The sequence below is a fragment of the Rhinatrema bivittatum genome, chromosome 1 (assembly GCF_901001135.1).
Source record: "Rhinatrema bivittatum chromosome 1, aRhiBiv1.1, whole genome shotgun sequence".
Classification (NCBI taxonomy): Eukaryota; Metazoa; Chordata; class Amphibia; order Gymnophiona; family Rhinatrematidae; genus Rhinatrema; species Rhinatrema bivittatum.
The window spans coordinates 782,568,281-782,587,503 of record NC_042615.1 but is presented as its reverse complement, the minus strand read 5'-3'; the positions used below and the strand labels follow the sequence as shown (position 1 = coordinate 782,587,503).

Sequence of the window (19,223 nt, the reverse complement as noted above, 5' to 3'; positions counted from 1 at the left end):
GGCACCGAGTGGGGGTGCCAGCATGCACCCCTCCCCCCCCAGCTTGCTGAGATTTGTGGCCCAGAAGGCCAGCTTGCTGAGATTTGTGGCCCACAAGGCCAAGCAAAGTGGCCCACAGTGGCCAGGCTTGGCGTCAGGAAAAGGCGCACAGAATGGGGATCTTGGTAGGATTACTTAAACTAAAGGATTACTTAAACTGAAGGTTTGCCTGCTTTAAACCTGCCCTGCCCGGGAAGGGGTTGGTTGAAACGAGGAAGCTATTCCCCAAGGCCTCTAGTTAAAAGTCTTTCAGTGGAGCCACTATAAGGAAATCTAGAAGGCTCGCTCTGCTGTGTAACGACCTTTCCTTGACACCTTGTGAAGCCAAGTCTAAACCTCTCTGCTGCTTGCGTCAAGAGTGTTCAGGACCTCTCGGATCTGCCTGCTGGAGAAGTTTCTCTGGAGCTGCCCAGGCAGGGGTGGGGAGGAAGAGAAGGGAGGGGCATTTTTAGCTTTGAACTTAAGAACCTTTATCAGAACCATCTTGTATTGTCCCCTGTATTCTTAGGGCGAGCACAGTCCGGTTCTCAAAGAACAGTGGAAATCTGTTCACATAAACGCACTTTATCACACATAATGGACCTGCTGTTAACCTGTCAAAGATTGGGGGGGGGGGGGGGGGGGGGGGAGGCGCCTCAGCCATTGCACAACGGTGACATCTGCTGGCCAGAGTCAGGATGCGCACATTAACAGTTCCCAAGCCAGCAGCGGTCCGTGGGCTACAGCCCAGGACTATCACTGTAAAAGGGGGGAAGGGCTCCCAAAGTAGCTGTGAATGAAGACTCAAGGTTGCTGTAGCTCTGCAGATGCCATCTCTGACTGAACTGGAAACCCAAATAAGCAGGAGGAAACCCCACCTCCCACCACAAAAAAAATAAAGAAATTTGAATAATTTCTAGCTAGGTTTGAGCGGCCAGTTTAGCATTTAGCCTTTTGATTTGTAGACATAAAGGATAGGTGATAGGTGATATCTTTCTATTGGTCTAACATACGGGCCGATACAGTAAAGTTCGCGGGAGAGCGGGCGAGCGCCCAGGCCAGTGTCCTGTGCGCGCAATTCAGTAAACTAAAATATTTAAATTAGGGCCCGCGGTAAAAAGAGGCGCTAGGGACACTAGCGCGTCCCTAGCGCCTCTTTTTGGACAGGAGCGGCGGCTGTCAGCGAGTTTGACAGCCGACGCTCAATTTTGCCGGCGTCGGTTCTCAAACCCGCTGACAGCCACGGGCTCGGAAACCGGACGCCGGCAAAATTGAGCGTCCGGTTTTCAAGCCGCGGGCTGCTTTGAAATTTTTTTTTTTTTTTACTTTTTTTTAACTTTTGGGACCTCCGACTTAATATCGCCATGATATTAAGTCGGAGGGTGCACAGAAAAGCAGTTTTTACTGCTTTTCTGTGCACTTCCCTGGCGCCGGCAGAAATTAACGCCTACCTTTGGGGGTGTTGGACGCGCGTTTTCAACGCGCTATTACCTCTTACTGAATAAGGGGTAAAGCCAGCGCATCGAAAACGCGCGTCCAACCCCTATTGGCCTGATAATGCTTTTCCAGTGAGCTTTGGAGAGCTATGTTGCCGTCATTGAGTTAGTGCAGTGGATATTGAGTCAATGCAATGAAAAGATAGCGCTTCTACTAGTTATTTGCTGAACTTTATTTCTCTGTAGCCAAGTTTACTAATATGGCAGCCACGTTGCCTTATGGATAGGAAAGGTTTGGCCATTGCAGCAGCTTTGGCTCTCAGTGACTTAATTATGCAGGCATCATCGAAACATAAGGGGAAGGGGCTGGGCTGGTTCAATGGCAGGATGGCAAGTTGGCAAGCAGAGCACCTGGGGAGGGGAGGGGGAGGAGCAGGCGGGGATTGGGATGCTGTGGGGGCATCGCTGGCAAACCCTGGTGGGGGAGGGGAGAGCGGGTCCCCACCATTGTTCAATGACAACACCCAGCGGGCAGATTGGGGGGGGGGGGGTGAATGTTTCAGTGTGTGGGTCCCAGCCAAGGATTGCAGCCAAGGCTGAGGGCTAAGTAACTAGGGATGCGGCATAAAAACACGGTTCTGCGCAGAAGGAGAGCAATTCCTGCAAACTGCATGAATTTGAATGTTAGTGGGGGGGGCTTCCGGAGAGACAGACCTGATCTGATGGAGGTGCACACCGCTGGGCTTTGATGAACAGTGAAAACATTTCCTGTTTTGAAAGGTTGGGTGGGTTTTTATTGTGGCTGGGTTATTTATCTTGGGCTGTGAAATGAATCGGGGCTTGATTATTATTTTATTTCCCCCTCTTTTGCAGCAGATTCTCCAGATTCTGTGCCTTCCTCCACTGAAACAGGGGGAACTAATTATCTGGCCCCTGGGGGGCTTTCAGGTAAGACGCTTTCTTTTATCTCTGGTTATTTACAAATTTCTCTGCAAAATAGACTTCACCAGGGTAGAGACATGGGTGAGTGGCCCGGTGATTATGGAGTTAGGTGGGCTGAGAATAAGGCAAGCCAGGGTTGAAATCCTGCTCCTCCCACTGCTGCTCCCTGTGACCCTCTGTTTGCCTGAAGTACAAACTTAGCGCCCTGTTTACTGAGCCGTTTTCCCACAGACCCAAAATGAAAGAAAACCAGTAGTAAATAGGTCCCTCCCCTCTTTATATTGTCAGCCCTCTGGGGACAGGGCAGTGCCTTTGGTAGTACCTGAATATAACTTGTCTTAAGCTCAGGTTTGGTAAGATGCATAATTAAATCTAAACTCCAAATCCAAAATGGAACAGTGAAGGGGCTTGAAAGAGCCTGTGTGACACATTTATTCTCATATCCGCACTCGATGAAGGAATGAAAGGGCTGTAAGCATGGGCCCTACACAGTAAACATAGGGCTGCCCTGTTTATCAAAGGTTTTCTCGATTGTTGTTGTGGCTATGGGAAACATGCTTAGTAAACAGGGGCCATAGTTTGTTTTTTTGGGGGGTTTTTTTGAGATACAGGGTATATGGGCCCTATATAGTCTACGCCTTAGGGACCCGATTTTAAAGGGCATTTACTGGAGTAAGTGGGCATTTGAAAATTCCTACAGTAGGATTTGCTCGTGTAAGCGCACTTTACTGGAGTAAATGGCTTGTCCATAGGATTTGCTCGTGTAAGCGCACTTTACTGGAGTAAATGGCTTTTCAAGATTGCGACGATGGTATGTTACATTTACGCGCGTAACTCCTTTGAAAATTGCCTCGCAACGTGTAGAAAAGGCTGGACTTCAAATACCAGGGTACTTTGGGATGAAATTTGCAAACCTTGCGCTTGCTTGTAGTGAAATCTCAGGTCTGGAGGAAACTTCCCCGTGCTTTCAGGTGCTTAAATAACCCAGAAGTGCTTGTTCCATTCCATTACTTGGGAATTTTGGTGAATTGTCTAGAACTCTCCGACATTTTCTAGATTTTTCCTTCTCCAGCTCTGCATCTCAGGTCTCTGAAAGCTCACACAAGATAGCATTTTTTTTTTTTTTTTTGCCGGTTCTTTAAAAAGTCTTAAGGAGCCACAAAGGCCACGGTGAATTCTCTGTAAATAGTAACTGGGTGGGGACCGGAGAGGGTGTGAGGTAATTTAGGCCTCATCTGGCTACCCTTTTCCTGAGGGTGGTGGTGGGGAAGTCACGAATGGGATGAAAGCCCTAGGGTAAAGCATGGCAAATGGTGGGATCCCGGAGGGGGTGATCTGCAAGGCCGCAGGGTCTGTCCACTCCACCTCGTTGACCCTGTTTAAAAAAGAGACTTGGAGGGGGAGTCGGTCGTCCTGAAACTCATTTCTTTACTGCCAGCATTTTAAAAGCTGCCTAAGAATTTGCCCCGGAGCAGGATGGCACCTTCCTGTTTCACACTTCAGGATCCGCTTTGTACACTTGAGATGATCAACCCCCCATGTACGGCTCCAGGGGAGGGAGGCTGGTTAACTAAATTTTAGTCATCCGTCCATCAAAAAAACAAAACAAACAAAAAAAAAAGAAACCCAAGTTAGTGTAGATGGAAAAGGTGCTTCCCACTGTCGGGCTGTTTCCGATGCTGAGTGATTGATGCCGTGCCCTGTGAGTGAAAGCTGAACGTGCAGCTCTGCGCGCTGAGATTCGGATTCTCTCTGGACCGGGTACGCCAGCATCTCCTGTCTTTACTTTTCAGTGTAATGTAATGCAACTTTACCTGTTATCTGGAGGGTACACTGTGGTTTATTGGATGGGGGGAGGCCCTCGTGAGAATTAAAATTGTGGTCTTTCGTAAGACAGGAACTCCGTTTGTGTACCATCTCTCTGCCTGGCAGTTTCCTCTTCCTGTTCTTTGGGACTTGCCGCTGAAGTTGTGGCAGCTCCACGGGCCTTTCGTTCTTGTTTCCCTCCCCCCCATTGAAATTATTTATTATGGTCATGTGTGGCACAAACAAATAACCATACTACATAACTGTTGCCTTTAGTTGTTCATTCTCAACATGTTAGGGGGGTCCTCCATCCCCCCCATAGCTCGGCCCAGCCTTTTGCACCCAGGGTCCATCGGTGCATTCGGGAACCCTGGTTGCCCGGTCACTAGAGGTCACCGTTGCACGATGACTGTGACCGCCTCCCTGCCAAGGGGGGGGGGGGGGGCTGTGAGCGCAGCCTCCACGGCAGCCCCTCCCCCAGACCTGGTCCCCGGACTTCTGGCCCGGGAACTGATCCGAAGCAAAGGTCCTTTTACATGGAAAGCACGGAGCACTTTTGCCATTTAGTCAGTGGGCCGGCTCTTTTATTTATTAATTTATTTATTTGCTTGTTTGTTTGCTTTTCTTTACTGTTCTTGAGTTTAAGGCTACAGAGAGGAGGGAAAAATAAGAGGTCAAAATTAAAAGAAAGAAAAACAAACCCCCACCTTAGAATGAAAACAGTAAGGATGTTGTTGGAACAGTTTGGGTTTTCAGTCATGAAATAGACAGTGCAGGGTGGGGCTTAAGTGCCACAGGATACCACATGAAATAAGCAGAGGAAGTCCTAGTTTTTAAAAGGGTTTTTTAAGGTTTGTGCCACTGATAAAATCTCATCTGTCTGGTCTGCTGGGGAAGGGGGGGGGGGGGGGGGCGGATTACACTGCAGGAAGCAACACCGCCTCCTTTTGAGTGTCCTTTTACAAGGGCTGCTCAAAAACATCGCTTTTTAGCTAATGACTTTGTTTGTTTCCTTGCCAGCCGAGTTAAAACCACTATTTTTTTTTGCATTTGCGTGTATGTGTGTGTTTTTTTCCCTGTATATTTGATTCTAATTATTTTGGTTAGGACCTGAGGAGTAGGCAGGGTTTCGGAAGGCTCCTCCTTTTTTGCCCTCTCAGCGGTCAGAAGCTCGGGGTGGGGGAAGAGGCATCGCAGGGACCCCTAGTGGTAAAGCAGGAATACCCCGAGAGCAGCGGGGGAGGCGTAATTTAAAACGTGCAGGGAAAGCGTGAGAGCAATAACAAATCAAACCTGTTGTAGGATTAGCTCGCGCCTTTTTTTTTTTTTTTCCGTCGGTAGCTGCGGGTCAGGCACAGCAGATTATTTTCCCTGTCCCCGGGCCTCATTCATTAAAGCTTCCCCCCCCTCCCTATTTTCTGGGGAGAAAAGCTCAGTTAATAAAGCCCCCCCCTGAGTTTGTAAACCTGAGGAAATGGAGGGCGACTTGACGTGCCCCAGGCCGCTGGGCAAGGCAGTGGGAGAAGCAGGATTTGAACTCCGGACGCTTCCGTAGCTCTCGGCCTGCTGCTTCGGAATCGCCGGGGTTACTGACTCCTTCGCTCACGTTGTGGAGACTCGAAAGAAAGACCGGGAAAGGATGCCTAAGTTGAACCAAGAGACCGGCATGGCAGGCTGCTTGCTGCTGCTCTGGAGGCACGAGCTGGTTTGTGTGTTTTGGGCAGGCCGTGAAGCAGAGAAGGGGCAGAGAACTTCACCGAAGTTTTGAAAGCGGATAAGATTTATCTGTTGTTTCAGATGGCACCGAGCCCGCTCTTTATTTTGAAAGTTTTACAGAAATTCCGCAAAAAAACCCCAAAAAACGTTTCCCATCACTTGTCCAACCCTCCTTTTATTTTTTTTCTTTCTTCCCTTGGCTGTGGAGGCCCGAGGAGCCCCCCCCCCCCGGATTGTTGACTCCTGAAGGAGGGACGCGAGCCCTGTGGCCTCCAGCAGGAAGGAGCATTTGCTTTATATTAAAGCCTTGATTTATTGGCAGGCTCTGTGCTGCACCGAGGGCAGCCCCGCAACATTTCGGCTGCAGAAGCAAGAAGAAAAAAAAAAAAAGGCCAAGAATGAAAAAAAGAGCCACATCCGTAATTCCTTTTGATGAAGTGGACTCTTGTCTTCAGGCTCTCATGTCTGAACAAGTCGGTTAAGTCTGTCAGGGTTGCCACCCGCCTCTGCTGCTGTTGTAGCTCATTCGTTAGTGTCTCCAAACACATTCGTTTCATGTACACTTCAACGTAAGTTGGAGCCTGCTGCATGGAATCTTAAATCTCCCAGATTTACTGCTTGTGCTCTTATTAACACGTGCATTGCGCCAAAGAGAGGGTCCTGGATTTCACAGGGCTGTAATACATCTAGGCGCCTCTTTAAGGTGTGCTTGGAAGTTGGGGGAGGGGTAGGAAAAGACTGGGGGTCACCTCGGATGTCAGAGCTTGCATTTTCCAAGCCCCAGCCAGACCCTTCTCTTGGCTGTAGGGTGAAACTACAGCAAACGGCTTTCAACGCGCACGGACCAACTTCAGTAGGGCTATGGATTTCAAAGTTGAACGGGGAAGGGTGCCCGTAATGTAGAAGTATGTAAGAGCTTCCGTTAAAGAGAAATTTGGGAGGGTTTGGTTGGATTTTTAAACATTGTGTTCTTTCTTCTTACTTTTGGTGTGGGGGGGGGGGGGGGGGAGCATAGTGATGATGTCTTTTGAGTTTCTGAAAAAAAGGGGCATGCTTCTAAATTTGGATGCAGAGAACATTTTGACTTCTAAAACATTTTAATGTGACCCAGACCCTCCCCCCCCCCCCCCCCGATGTAAACGGGAGGATAATCTGTTGCTAAAAAGCTTTCTGGAAGATGGTGGCTTGGAATGCAGAGCAGGAAAAAGTTCCTGCGAGTGAGTCGGGGCCGTCCTCCGTGCAGCGAGCAGCCTCTCTCTCTCTCTCTCTCTTTTTTTTTTTTGCTCTTTGCCTGGCTGTTTTCTTGTTTTCCTTCCTGGCCTGTGCCTTGCTGCTGCGAGCCAGCTTAATGAATGGGGCTCAGTTCAGGGTGGGAGGAAGGTCTGGGAGGCTGGAGCCAGGGACTTGATTCCTTTGGCAAGGGAAGAAAAAAAAAAAAAAAAAACAAGAAAGGAGCTGCATGCGAAAACTTAATCCCTTGGGGGGTCCTCACAAAGGAACTGGTTCCTCCTGAAATGCACAGAGGCGACCTTTAATTCACTCGGGCTGCCCTTTCATGTTGTCTTGTGTGCGGCTTTAAAAGGAGCAGGACTTGCAGCAAAGAAGGGGTGGCGGGGTTTCTTTGACGGGAGAAAATCGCACTTTGCACGCTGGGACGTGCCTAACTGTTTTGGGTTTTTTTTTTAAAGGGGATCTTTCCAAATATTATAGTTCTAGCATAAAAGCTCATGGAAACCGCTTAGCATCACCAGCTTTTCATCAAAAAGGCCCTTTTGCTTCTCTTTCGGATTAAAAAAAACCAACCAAAAAACCCTCTGCTCTCCCCCTCCCCATCCTCCACGTGGCTTTTTAGTGAGGCCTGAACATTGTATTAATGAAACGGGCCATGTATAATAAACTGGAGACAGTGGATTAATGACAGCATACTTTGGCCATATTCTGATTTAACTCTCTTTGGCATCAGATGCCCCTGGTGCAGGGGGGAGGCCTCGCCAGCAGTTCTTAAAGCAATCATGCCTGGAAAAGAAATGGGAATAAGTTCCATCACAGTTAAACAAAATCCGTTAACATACCACTCGTTCTGGCTTTTTTTTTTTTTTTTTTTTTTTTTAGAGAGGGGATTTTTTTTTTCTTCATTCTGATTTTTATTTCTCACCCAGTCAGATTATGTGCTTTTTGAAACCATCTTTCTCCTCTGCTGCCTCCACCATATTAATCTTCGTGTCAGTGCACATTACGGAATGCAATCGGACATTTGTAATTCTGTTCTGCCCCAATATAAATTCCATCGGCATTATTTTTTTGTTATAATCCTTTCCAGCAAAGAAAACAGAGAAAAAAAAACCCCTCTCACCAGGGGGGAACCTAGTGATAAGAAAAGATGCCCAAAGCAAAAATAAAAGCGTAAAGATATGATTAAAAAAAAATACAATTGATTGCGGTGGTCGTGAGGGGAGAATTAGGAAGATGACTGAAAGAAGATGAAAGCGCCAATACTGATACTGCTGCTTAGGTCGATTTACAATCATTTCATAGTTATGTGGGAAGTCCGATGTTCTCTAGTGATCAGTTTTAGCCCCCTGAGGTCTGATTTTCAGATGAGTTTTGCCCCCATAGACACAAAATGTAGAAAGAAAGCCCTTTTCAGAAAGGCCATGATGTCCACGACTAGGGTTTGGGTTTTCGCATATAAAACTGATGGGCAAACATAGCCAGACTTCAGAAGAATTGACTAAGATCATCTCAGAATTTGCTGAGCCGCATAATAATATCATTGTAGTTTGCCATTAGATGAAAATGACTATGGATAACTTTCCAAACAGCTTCTAGATGTCACACCCACTGACTTCGATCCCAGCATCCCCTCACCCCTCCCCACATACACACACGATGCACTGTCAAAATGGCCAAAATCTGCTGCTGTGCTCTGAGCCGAAAAAGATTTTTCTTAAAGCAGCCATGCTGTACTAGCAAGCTTTTATTTTTGTAAGCGATTCAGGTGTGAGTTGAAATGGGACATCTTTCATCCTCTCCCCTCCACCCACGCCTCATCTTTCGCCCAATCAAAATTTGCATCCAGGCCATCCAGAGAGAAAGGGTTGCTATAATGGTGCAGGGCCTACAGCAAAAGCCCTGAGAGATGAGAGTGAAGGGCCTGATTTTCCAAAGCGTTTGTATAAATGCACTTTACTCGACTAAATGGGCTTCAGAAAATTGCTACAAAATATGCCGTTGAATTATCCTGCCCATAGGATTTACTCGTGCAAGTAAGTGCACTTCATGTGAGTAAATGGCTTTTGAAAATTGCTCTGACAGTATGAGACATTTATACGTGCAACTCCTTTTAAAATTGAGGGCTGGTAACTTTGAGACCGCCCCACGAGCATGCATGTGCGCATATGCCAGCTCACGCCAAAGGGTGCGGCTATTTTATAACATACACGTGTATTTGCATGCATGGTATAAAATAGACTGTAGGCGCGTACATGTGTGTGCAGATGCCGCCTCTGCCACATAAGTGGGGGGGATGTTTAAAGGCGCAGGCGACACAATTACCAGTTTCCCCAGTCCGCCCAGGTAAAGAGTAGGACTTCCTAATCCCTCTGGTTAGGCTCACTTCTACCCTGTTAGCCCCTACCCTTAAAACCCCGCCAATTAGCCTAGTTTTTTCCCTAGCAGAAGCAAAGTTTCGCGGTAGGGGATCCCAGCACGTGCTTGTGCACGTAAATCATGTCCTGCCCAGCCAGGGCCCCGCCCATTTTCCGGAACAAAATCTTTGTGCGTGGACCAGGAAATATGTGCGTACGGGGGCGCCTTTTAAAATCCGTGTGGCACGCACTGGCCCGACTTCTGTGAGTATCTCTTGGCTTTGGTGCATGCCGGCCTTTTAAAATTCACCCCGAAGGTTGTAGTCTGTGGTTTATTATGTGCGTTTTACTATGTTCCCCGCCTTGAATGAAGGAAAGGTGTTTTATAATTTATTTATTTTTTTTTTTATAAAGCCTGAAGTCAGGGTTCAGCAACCATTTTTGGCGATGTGGCAAAAGAAAAATAAAAAAAATGACTACAGGTGCCATGGGGGGGAAGGAAGGGGATGAGGTGAGAAAAGAGGTTTTCCGTCAATACGTTGCTGCCTTCTGCAGTGGGGAGGAATGACTGCCCCCCTCCTGAAGTTAGATGCCGCCATCGCAGTACCCCAGAATTCATTGGCTACCTCCAATATCTTGCCGTCGACATTCACCCACCTGGTACACGGCTTGCAGGAAAGAAGTTGGCACATCATGAACATTTTTTGAAAATTTGAGGCCAGCTCTGTTGATCTCGGTCATCTCAGGGTCAATAGAGCACGCCCACAAAGTTTGGACATTGCTCACAGCACTGGTGTTTTCCAGTGACCGGCGTGTCGGTAAGAATGCATTCCTGTGCCACTGGTGTGCCATGTGAACCTGGGTTTTGCCAGCCCCTACTTCACTGGAGAAAGGGGGTGGGGGGAAGGATATGGCAGAGACATTCTGATACCGCAAAACAGGAACAGAATTCAAGAAAGCCTGGGTTGAGAACAGAGGACCTGTAGTGACAAAGAAGCGAGGAGAAAGACAGGGAACGACTGGGGGTTTACGGCTTTGCACCAAGAAAGACCCTGTCCAGACTTAGATGGACTTTATGGTTCTTATCTGCCGTCTGTATCTTAATCCCACACCTGAAGAGACATTTGTATTTACAGTGTCTGAAAAGTCCCTGCACCCAACCTTCTCCCACCATCCTGAATCTTCGGCCTGCTAGGATACTGCTGCATCGGTTCTTCTCATGACTCCATGCAGGCATGGCGGTGGGTTTGAGGAAGATTATTTCAAAGCCTGGGGTTTGTGGTCGTGATGAAAGATGCACACTTTTATTCTTAAAAAGTAAAAGCAAAATACAACAACAAAAAACAAAGTGACTTGGGAAGAAAAACCAAATTGGAAGAGAATCAGGCAAGTTGGTATTCTGAAGACTCGAACTGGTTGCTTGGCTCAGAAATACAGAGGGAAGATTAAATTGCAACCCTGTTCTTGGAGCGGCCCTGCCATTTGCAGGCTGGACCACCCTCGGCCAGAAAGAATGTGTGCAATGCTAAACTCTACTTTCCATCCTGTTCCTTCCAAAGCAGGCCTTGTCCCGTTCAGCGAGGACATGTTAATTCATGCCTGGTTCATCTTTATGACAAAAGCCCTTAAGGCTAGCAGACTGTCCTTTTATTGTGACACAGTGAGCTAGCCTGGAATGCCTTGCTATGCCTCCGAGTCCCACTAAGGGCTGTGTCAGCCATAGAAAAGCAGTTTTTAAGAAATCTTAATATTTTGCATTAGAAAGGACAATCTGTCTGGGCTGCAGTTTGCTGCAGATGGACCGTTATTCGTGTTCGTACCCGAGAAGTTTATGTATATGTGTATGTATATATATATAATCAAGTCTTGCATCACAGCCCTGCTTGGCAAACCATAATCGGTCCCCAGGTGATTTTTTTGAAAACTGCTTGTAAAATAATTTACCAGCCTATGGTAACTGTAAGTCGAGAAATTATTCAGTTTGACTGGCAGATTGGCATTTTCTACATTTTTCTGTAACTATGGCGCGGGCAAGACTGTGGTTTGGACGTGAAGAGGTTGATATTCGGCGCCACTCAAGTCAGTTAAATTCTGATTAGGCCGGCTAAGTGGGTTGTGTCTCAGTATTCGGCTGCACTCAGCGGCCATCGCTGAAACCAGTTGGATGAGTGAGGGGCAGGACAGGGGCATGCTGGAGTGGAACCTCTAATCTGGCTAACTTCGAAGGGCAGGTGCCAATATTCATCTTTATCCGGCTTAGCCAGATAAGTCCTAAGACAGCTGTTTGGCTGTCCTGTAGTTAGTGAGACTATCTATAAAATAGCAGAGTATATTCAGTGGTGCAGCCATGCCACTGAATATCTCAGCCGAGTTAAGCAGATACGTTTATCCATCTAATTTGAATATTGGCCTCGAAATTCTTTCTCCTCAGCTTTACGGATGCAAACATTTTTTTTAAATGTTTTGCCACCCCAAATATTCTTTCACGTTCAAAGAAACAGGTTAGGTGACCTTAGCCAGACATGTGTTGTTGAAAAGTGTATCTTGAACTCTGGCCCATGTCCTCGGAAGGGTTGAGGATATCGGAGGTTAACGCTGAGATGACAGCATGAAGGTTTTGGAGGAAACTGGGCCCTCAGCCAGACTAGGAGTGTTGCCGCTCCTCTCACGCAGGGCCGGAGAGCCAGGCTGGCGAGGAGGAGGCCAGGGAGCGAGAGATTTGGACTTGGCAAGGCCTTTTGTGCAGCTTTTGGCCTTTTCACACACCGTTCCAACTCCGCCTTGAGCTAGGCCCTTTTCTGGCAGGAGCTCCTTCTACAACCACGGTGGGCTTTCTGAAGACGGCAAGAGCCTTAAAATTCTCCGTAGCAAGGGTGTGGTGCTGAATTTGAAGAGAAAATGGATTTTTTTTTTTGTTTTTAATTATTTGCTGGCCTATAATCGGATCTAAATAAGTCTTGCGTGTTAAATGATAATGCTTCAGTAAAGAAAAAAAAAATGATAACAGGAGGTAGAAAAGGCAGGCCATTTGATGCTGGAATAAAAAAAAAAAAAGCTATTAGCTTGGTCGCAGCAGGTTGTTCAGCTTGAACATGGCGTTGAACGTTACAGCATGAAGGAAACATTTGCATGTCCTGTCTTCGGTGATTGAAGCTACTGCTGTTTTAGGATACCTGTGTTTCTCTATTTTGATATTTTGTCCCTTTGTATAACAAAGAGGATCTTTTTGTGTTTTGAAATTTTGTGATAAAGCCACGTGTGGTATGGCAAGCTTGCTACTGCAACCTGTTTTTACACATCTTCTTTAAATGCTGCGCTGACAGGCTCCTTTGGTTCTCCCTTTCTTGGGCAAAGTGAGTGGGTTCATGCATTAAATATGAAATGCTCGTTTCTTTTTCTGTCTTTTAAATACCGCTTTTTGGTTTTAGATTCCTGTGCATGGCCATGGGCTTGATTTTAATTTTTATTATATTAAGGGTATGGTCTTGCTAACAAGCTTCTCCCGGGTCACAGAGTAAACTAAGGATGGAATACATAAACTTTAAAAGCGGTTATGTGTAGGTGGATCATGGATAGTACACTTCTCACTGAGTCTTTCACCATTGCATCACTTAAACAGGGTCCCAAATGCCAAAACCCAATAGTGCAACACTTGGATATCAGGAACGGTGATCTCTGATTTCTCAAGCCAGTGAAGGAGGCGGGCAGCAGAATTCATTGAATTCTAGGACAGGAGCCACGGTGCGAATGTTTTTTTTTTCTGTGGCCTCTGGGATGGGGACTGAGACCCATGGGCTCATTTTGCATAGGCCCCCACCTGAGCTGGGATTTGGATCCATGGACTAGAGATGAAAAGGCTCCGTAGGGCTGCGACCATTTCCCTGAGCCGTCTGATCCACGTGGGTCTCTTTTGACGGAAAGCTGCCATCAAGGTGGTGTGCCTGAGATCTGAAGCCGGACCGGCTATTGTGCCGCCTTCAGCCCCTCAGCATTATAATGTAAAGCAGAAAATGTGCCTGCACTCTGTCTGCACTGTATGCTCAATTTTCTTTTCTCTGAAATGCATCTCGGATCGATTTCATTTGAGTTTCTAACGCGTTGAATGTGGTCGAAAGCCAGAAAATGGGACTGCATTTTCAGGGTAAATTTGACGGAAAGGGAAGATTGTACTGTTGCAACCAAAACTGTTCATATTAGCTCTCTCCCTTTGTACAGAAATAAAATGTGGACTCTGCCTTAACAGTGAGGTACGGTGCCTATCTGACAGCTCAGGGCTCCCTGTAACAAGGCTCTGTAAAAAGGCTTTCTTAACGCCCAGGTTAAAATGTTTTACTCCAGATGCAGTAAGCTAATTAAGAAAGTGTGCGCTGCCTGGGAAATGTGCACACAAGCCTCGGCTAAAATGTGCGCTCAGCAAAGGACGATCGCACATTTTAACTCAAAAGGGACCAGGGGAGTCTCTCAGATGTGTGATTTATGTGCACAACAACTCCTGTGTTCACAGAAAGCATTTTTCTGCACAGAAAACATGCTTTATGTGCGCAAATCCTGATTGCAGGTGCCGGTGATGGAACCCCGGCTTCTTCCCGGAGACCGACACGAGCGCAGGAAACGCCACCCCCCCCCCCCCTTCTCTGACCAGGAGTCAGATTTCCAGTGCTAGGAAAGCTTGAGTTAAGCCAGCGCATCTCTCCTCATTGGAGGTGATGGAGGGGCGAATAATAGTCAATGCCTTCATTGGCTTGGGATTTCAGTGTGAGGGCACCAAGGGTGGCGCATATTGTTGCGCCTTCATTTTGGGTGCGCAGAGCTCCTTGCTGCATTGGGAAATAACATTTGTGCACAACTGCGGGATAAACTGAGCTCTGCTGAGCACATCTTATCAGATTGGGCCCTCAGTGAGTACTAGCTTGGATTAGAAGGGGCCCATCCGACCCTCCCATCAGCCTCCCCTGTCCACAGAGCTTAGGGGAGGAGAGAGGTGAGATTTGCCACTGATACTGACCTATCCCTTGGACCAAATGGGCCAGGCCGATCTTGCCAGGCAGGCAGCAGTACTTGTTTCGGAGAGGTGCACAGAAATGCCTGCCGGTGCCGGCTGAGGGCCAAGGAGACCCTCTCTGCGCGTTGTGTAAAATAATACTGCAGCAGGCCACTCGGAGGTCACCACTGGCGGGTACCATGGTTCTCCGGTAGGATTAAATGACCCACAGCAGCCTGGCTGCCTGCCTACTGTCACAGAGCAGCTTCCTTCCCAGGTTATTTTTAAGCTGAAAGATATTAATAAATGCCAATACCCAGACTGAATTCATTTTGGAGCATGCAGTAAAGTTCAAGGTTTCCTCCTGGAACGAGTTTGAAACCAGTTTTGCTCTGCAAAAGAGACTTGCCTTCAGTTATCTTGGAATCCTTTTTAAACTGGTTCCAGATGCACTGGTAGGAACCAGGGATATTTTAAGAGCCCCGCTGCATGGTTCATGGGTTCTGAACTCCGATCTCTTGAGGGCTGCAGGCATGTGGATGTCCATTGGGAATACACTTGGTGACCGCTGTGCCATATTTCCCCAACCTCAGCCAGATCTGGGGGTTTTTTTTGGGGTTTTTTTCAAGTTAACCACAATTTGCAAATTAACTTGGGTCCAGGAGTAAATATGGATATATGATAAAGGGGATAGAACAAATCCCCTGTGAGGAATTTGCAGAGGAGACAGCTGAGGGGGAGATATGATAGAGGTCTATGTCATAATGAGTGGCATGGAACCGGCAAACCCGAATCGGTTGAGTATTCTTTCAAAAAGTTCAAAAACCAGGGGACGTGCAATGAAGTTACTAGACAAATAGGAGAAAACATTTTTTTTTACTCAGTGCATAATTAAAACTCTAGAATGTGTTGCTGGAGGAAGTGGTAAAAGCTGTTAGTGTGGCTGAGTTTAAAAAAAAAAGTTTGGACAAGTTCCTGGAAGAAAAGTCCATGAACCATTTATTAAGGTGGGCTTGGGGAAATCCACTGCTTGTCCCTGGGAGAAGCAGCAATGAATCTGTCTACCCCTTGGGATCCTGCCAAGTACTTGGGACCCTATATCCTTGGAAACAGGATACTGGGCTTGATGACCCTTTGGTAGGGCAAATCTTATGGTCTTATTCCAGAAAACCAAGCCTGGATGTGGTTTGCAAGGGCCAAGTTTGGGGAGCTTTTGTTGTACTGTGTATCTCCACACAACCCTTCACAATCTTCTTCCAGTGCGGGGGTAAGACTGGGTGTTTGCTGTATTCACAGTTAGTGATCCCTGCCTATATAAAATGGGCAAAGGGTACCTTTGGCCTGGTTTGATTTTAAAATACTTTCTGTGGTTTAATATTTTCATTCTGTGAAATACAAAAAATTGCAAGAGAAAACAAAAGTATTAATCAGAGTTCAGGAATCTGAGGGTCTTAATAGGCGGCGATAACTTTCACTTGGTTGGTTAACAGGAAATGGGGTAGACTAAGGTGGGAAATGGTATCATTCCTCTCTGAGCGCAGAGCCAGAAAAACCCCCCAACAAATTTGCTTTCATGTTTAAAAGAAGGAAAGAAAAAGCTTTTAGATTCAGTGTGCTACAAAGTTCTTCACAGCTATAATTTTAGGAGAAGAGACTGAATACTTTTATTTGTATTATTAAAAAAAATATTTTAATAGTGGGGTCAGATTTAGTTTAAGGTTACTTCAGTCTTAGTTCTCGCAGTTACTGAGGAACCCTTTCATGTACTGGGACTTTTTTTTTTTTTTCAGCTTCCTTTCCCAAACCGTGAGGCTAAGGAAGCTCTTGGCTGGGAGCTGTACTTGGGTTTTGGCTGTGCAGGCCCTCGAGCTGGTCCCCACCCAATATCGTTATCTTGGTTTTAACTTGCAAAAATAAAACAAAACGGAGGGGGAAAAAAAATCCCCAACTTTTTATTTATTTATGCATTTATTTATGATTGTATGTATGTATGTTGTTGGCGTCTAAGAACTTTTAAGAACATATACTCGAGCCCTGGCCTTTCTGACTTTAGCAGACAGAAACTCGGAAGCGTTTCAGAGGGACTGACAGAGACGTGTGCAAGAACACGCACGTGCCAGCTGCATGATAAAGCCAGATCCACGGAGCCCTCTGGGACAGTTGCGGGTGCCTTGGCTGCTTCCGGTTCACCGGTTTTGTAAGGGAACCCCCCTCCAGTTACAGATTCTTGCGTCGCCGCTGGTGCTAAAATTAAAGGAGAGACAGACCCGCAGGGCTCTTTTCCTGGAGCAGATTAGAACTGTTGACTGTCTTTTCAGAACCAAAAGAAAAAAAAAAAAAAAAAAAAAAAAAAAATATATATATATATATATATATATATATATATATATATATCTTTTCCCTTGTAGTTGCATCTCCTCCTCCCTGCTCGAATGCTGCAAGGTCATTCTCAGGTCTTGTTCCACTTCTCCTGCCCACTTCCTGTGCCCTGAGAACAGGGCACAGAGACAGGTGCTGCTTGGGGGGAAAAAAAAACTTTTTTTTTTTTTTTTAAAGCACGGGTTCTGAGAAAAGAGAGAATCTGAAAGAGCAAAAAACCAGGGCTGGTTTTAGAGGAGGGCGGCAGGGGCCCCCCCCCCCCACCTTGGTGAAGCTGAGCAATGCCACTGGAGGTAAGAGTTTCAGGGTTCCTGGCTGGGCCCAAGCTCTTACAGACACTCTGGGGACTAGGGCAGAAGCTGTTAGCCCCGTAAGCCCAGGTAGAACCACACAGGAGGCTGTCTGCTCGCAAACAATTTAGATAATATTATAGGAAACTTGGCACCTACCCCTGGTCTTACCTGCATGTGATAGTCAGGGTGTGGTGCCGTGGTGCCGGGCCGATGACGCTTGGCTTATTAGCCCTGTAGATAATTGGTGCTGGGAGGAACTCTGTAGACTCTCTGCATGTCCTCTCTTCCTGGGCTGGATCCTTTCTTTGCAGTGACATCATCTCCTTGTTTGCACACGCATGGAAGCGGCACCCTAGGCCAGCCTGGGCAACCTTTGTCATTTTTTCAAACAAGAGGCGATTTACAGGAGACAGCAGAGATGCTCATTCTTCAAGGTTCCCCCCCCCCCCCCGTTTGTTTTGTTTTCATAACACAATGAGATCCTGGGGTTTGTAATTGATGGTGTGTACGGCGTTGTTGAACATTCAATGAGAGTGACTTGTCAAAACAACGTGAGACGCCAGAGCAAAGTGATGTGGGGTAGGTTGCATGCTGGCTGAAGTGAGCGGGAGAGTCTTCAGTGTTGCGGAACATTACGCTGGGTCTTTGTTTGTTTAGGGCCTATAGGGAGGGGGGGGTGGGGACTGTCCCAGGCGGGCACCTCAGGACTGGCAGATCTCTCTCACAGACTCTTGGCTTTGAGTTCAGACGCTCTAGGAATTGCAGGCCATGTCTGAGGGAAGGATTTTTTCTTTTTGTGAGCCTCACCTGGTAGGAAGCAGCACAGAAAAGCAAGATCCAGGCCCTGCCAGCCCCCCCCCCCCCCTGTGAAATATCAGTTCTGGCTTTGATCCTTAAGTCTCTTCAGGCTTGCACGAGGCCGCTTCTGTTTGTCTGGGAATTCTTTGAGGGTGGTGGTTGTTAAATTCTTAGTCCTGGGGAAGCTGGGCACGAGCTTCTTAGCTTCTGTTTTCTTTATGTGAAGAGCATCAAATGGATGTCTCATATTGGACATGCAGAGTGGTCATCTTAATTGTTTAGTCTTGCAATTTGCTGGTTTTCAAGGCTGAACTTCACCGCCAGGGCCAGAAGTGTAAATGTTTTGCTCAAATACAAAAAAAAATTGTTGCAGAATTCTGAAAGAAAATATCCATCTATTTTCAGCAAGGAAAGCATGGGGAACAAGTTAATGGCTGTATCTCTCCTTCTGCTCAAAACATTACAGTCCGGAGTGTGGCATGCTGGCAGTTCTGACCCTCTGTGCCTTCCTGAAAGGTGCGGTTCTCAGTCTTGGGCCCAGAAAGAAAGAAACACCAGATCAGGGTCTACATCATACGTTTTACCCTCTCAGCATGCAGCCATGTTTAGTAAAGGTGCATAGATTGGAAGCCTGGCAGTTCTGTCAGGGCTACAGGTGTAGCCACTGCAGCCGAGGGGTCCAGGGACTGGAGGGGTGGGGGGGGGGGGGAGAGAATGGTCTTGGTTTTATGGCTAGAAAGGAAGCTGATGCAAACAGCTTTATATGGGCAGGCCAAAAATAACCGAAGGGGTGAATCGACCTGCCCTTCCTCCTCCCAGGTGACTTATTTACTATCAGAAGAGTCATATACATTTGGATTGGCCACTGTTGGAAACAGGATGCTGGGCTTGATGGACCCTTGGTCTGACCCAGTATGGCATTTTCTTATGTTCTTATGAGTTTTGTTGTTAACAAGCACGAGCACTTTAATTCATTTACTTTTACTTCTTTTTTTTTGCAACTGTACTTGACCCAGATGTTCAGTGGAATGAAATAGCCTGAAAGATAAAAGACTGGTGTCACGCCCTCCAGGACAGACATTCTTTCAAGGATCTAATCAGCCGAGCTCCACCCTTTAAACACACAGAGACACAAGAAGGGGATGGGTGGTTTCCGGGTTGTCGTGGGGTTAGCTGTTCCTTTAATGCTGCAACAATCATATTGGCCCGACAGCCAAGAAGGAGAAAAAGAAAAAAAAAAAAAAAGATCACTGGTGGGTGTTGCCGG

At 46.9% G+C, this 19,223-nt stretch overlaps 1 protein-coding gene across 5 annotated transcripts in view; it reads left to right on the top strand.

Annotated features, from left to right (window-relative positions):
• The window catches only part of SMAD7 (SMAD family member 7), a 100,024-nt gene that overhangs the window by 63,568 nt on the left and 17,233 nt on the right, over positions 1 to 19,223 (top strand). For 3 of the 5 annotated variants that reach the window (XM_029580342.1, XM_029580351.1, XM_029580322.1), the window contains one exon: positions 2,328 to 2,402. In XM_029580342.1, the coding sequence (XP_029436202.1) occupies positions 2,328 to 2,402 (75 nt within the window). The remainder of the gene's footprint in view (positions 1 to 2,327; positions 2,403 to 19,223) is intronic. The other 2 variants (XM_029580360.1, XM_029580331.1) reach the window with 1 other exon arrangement.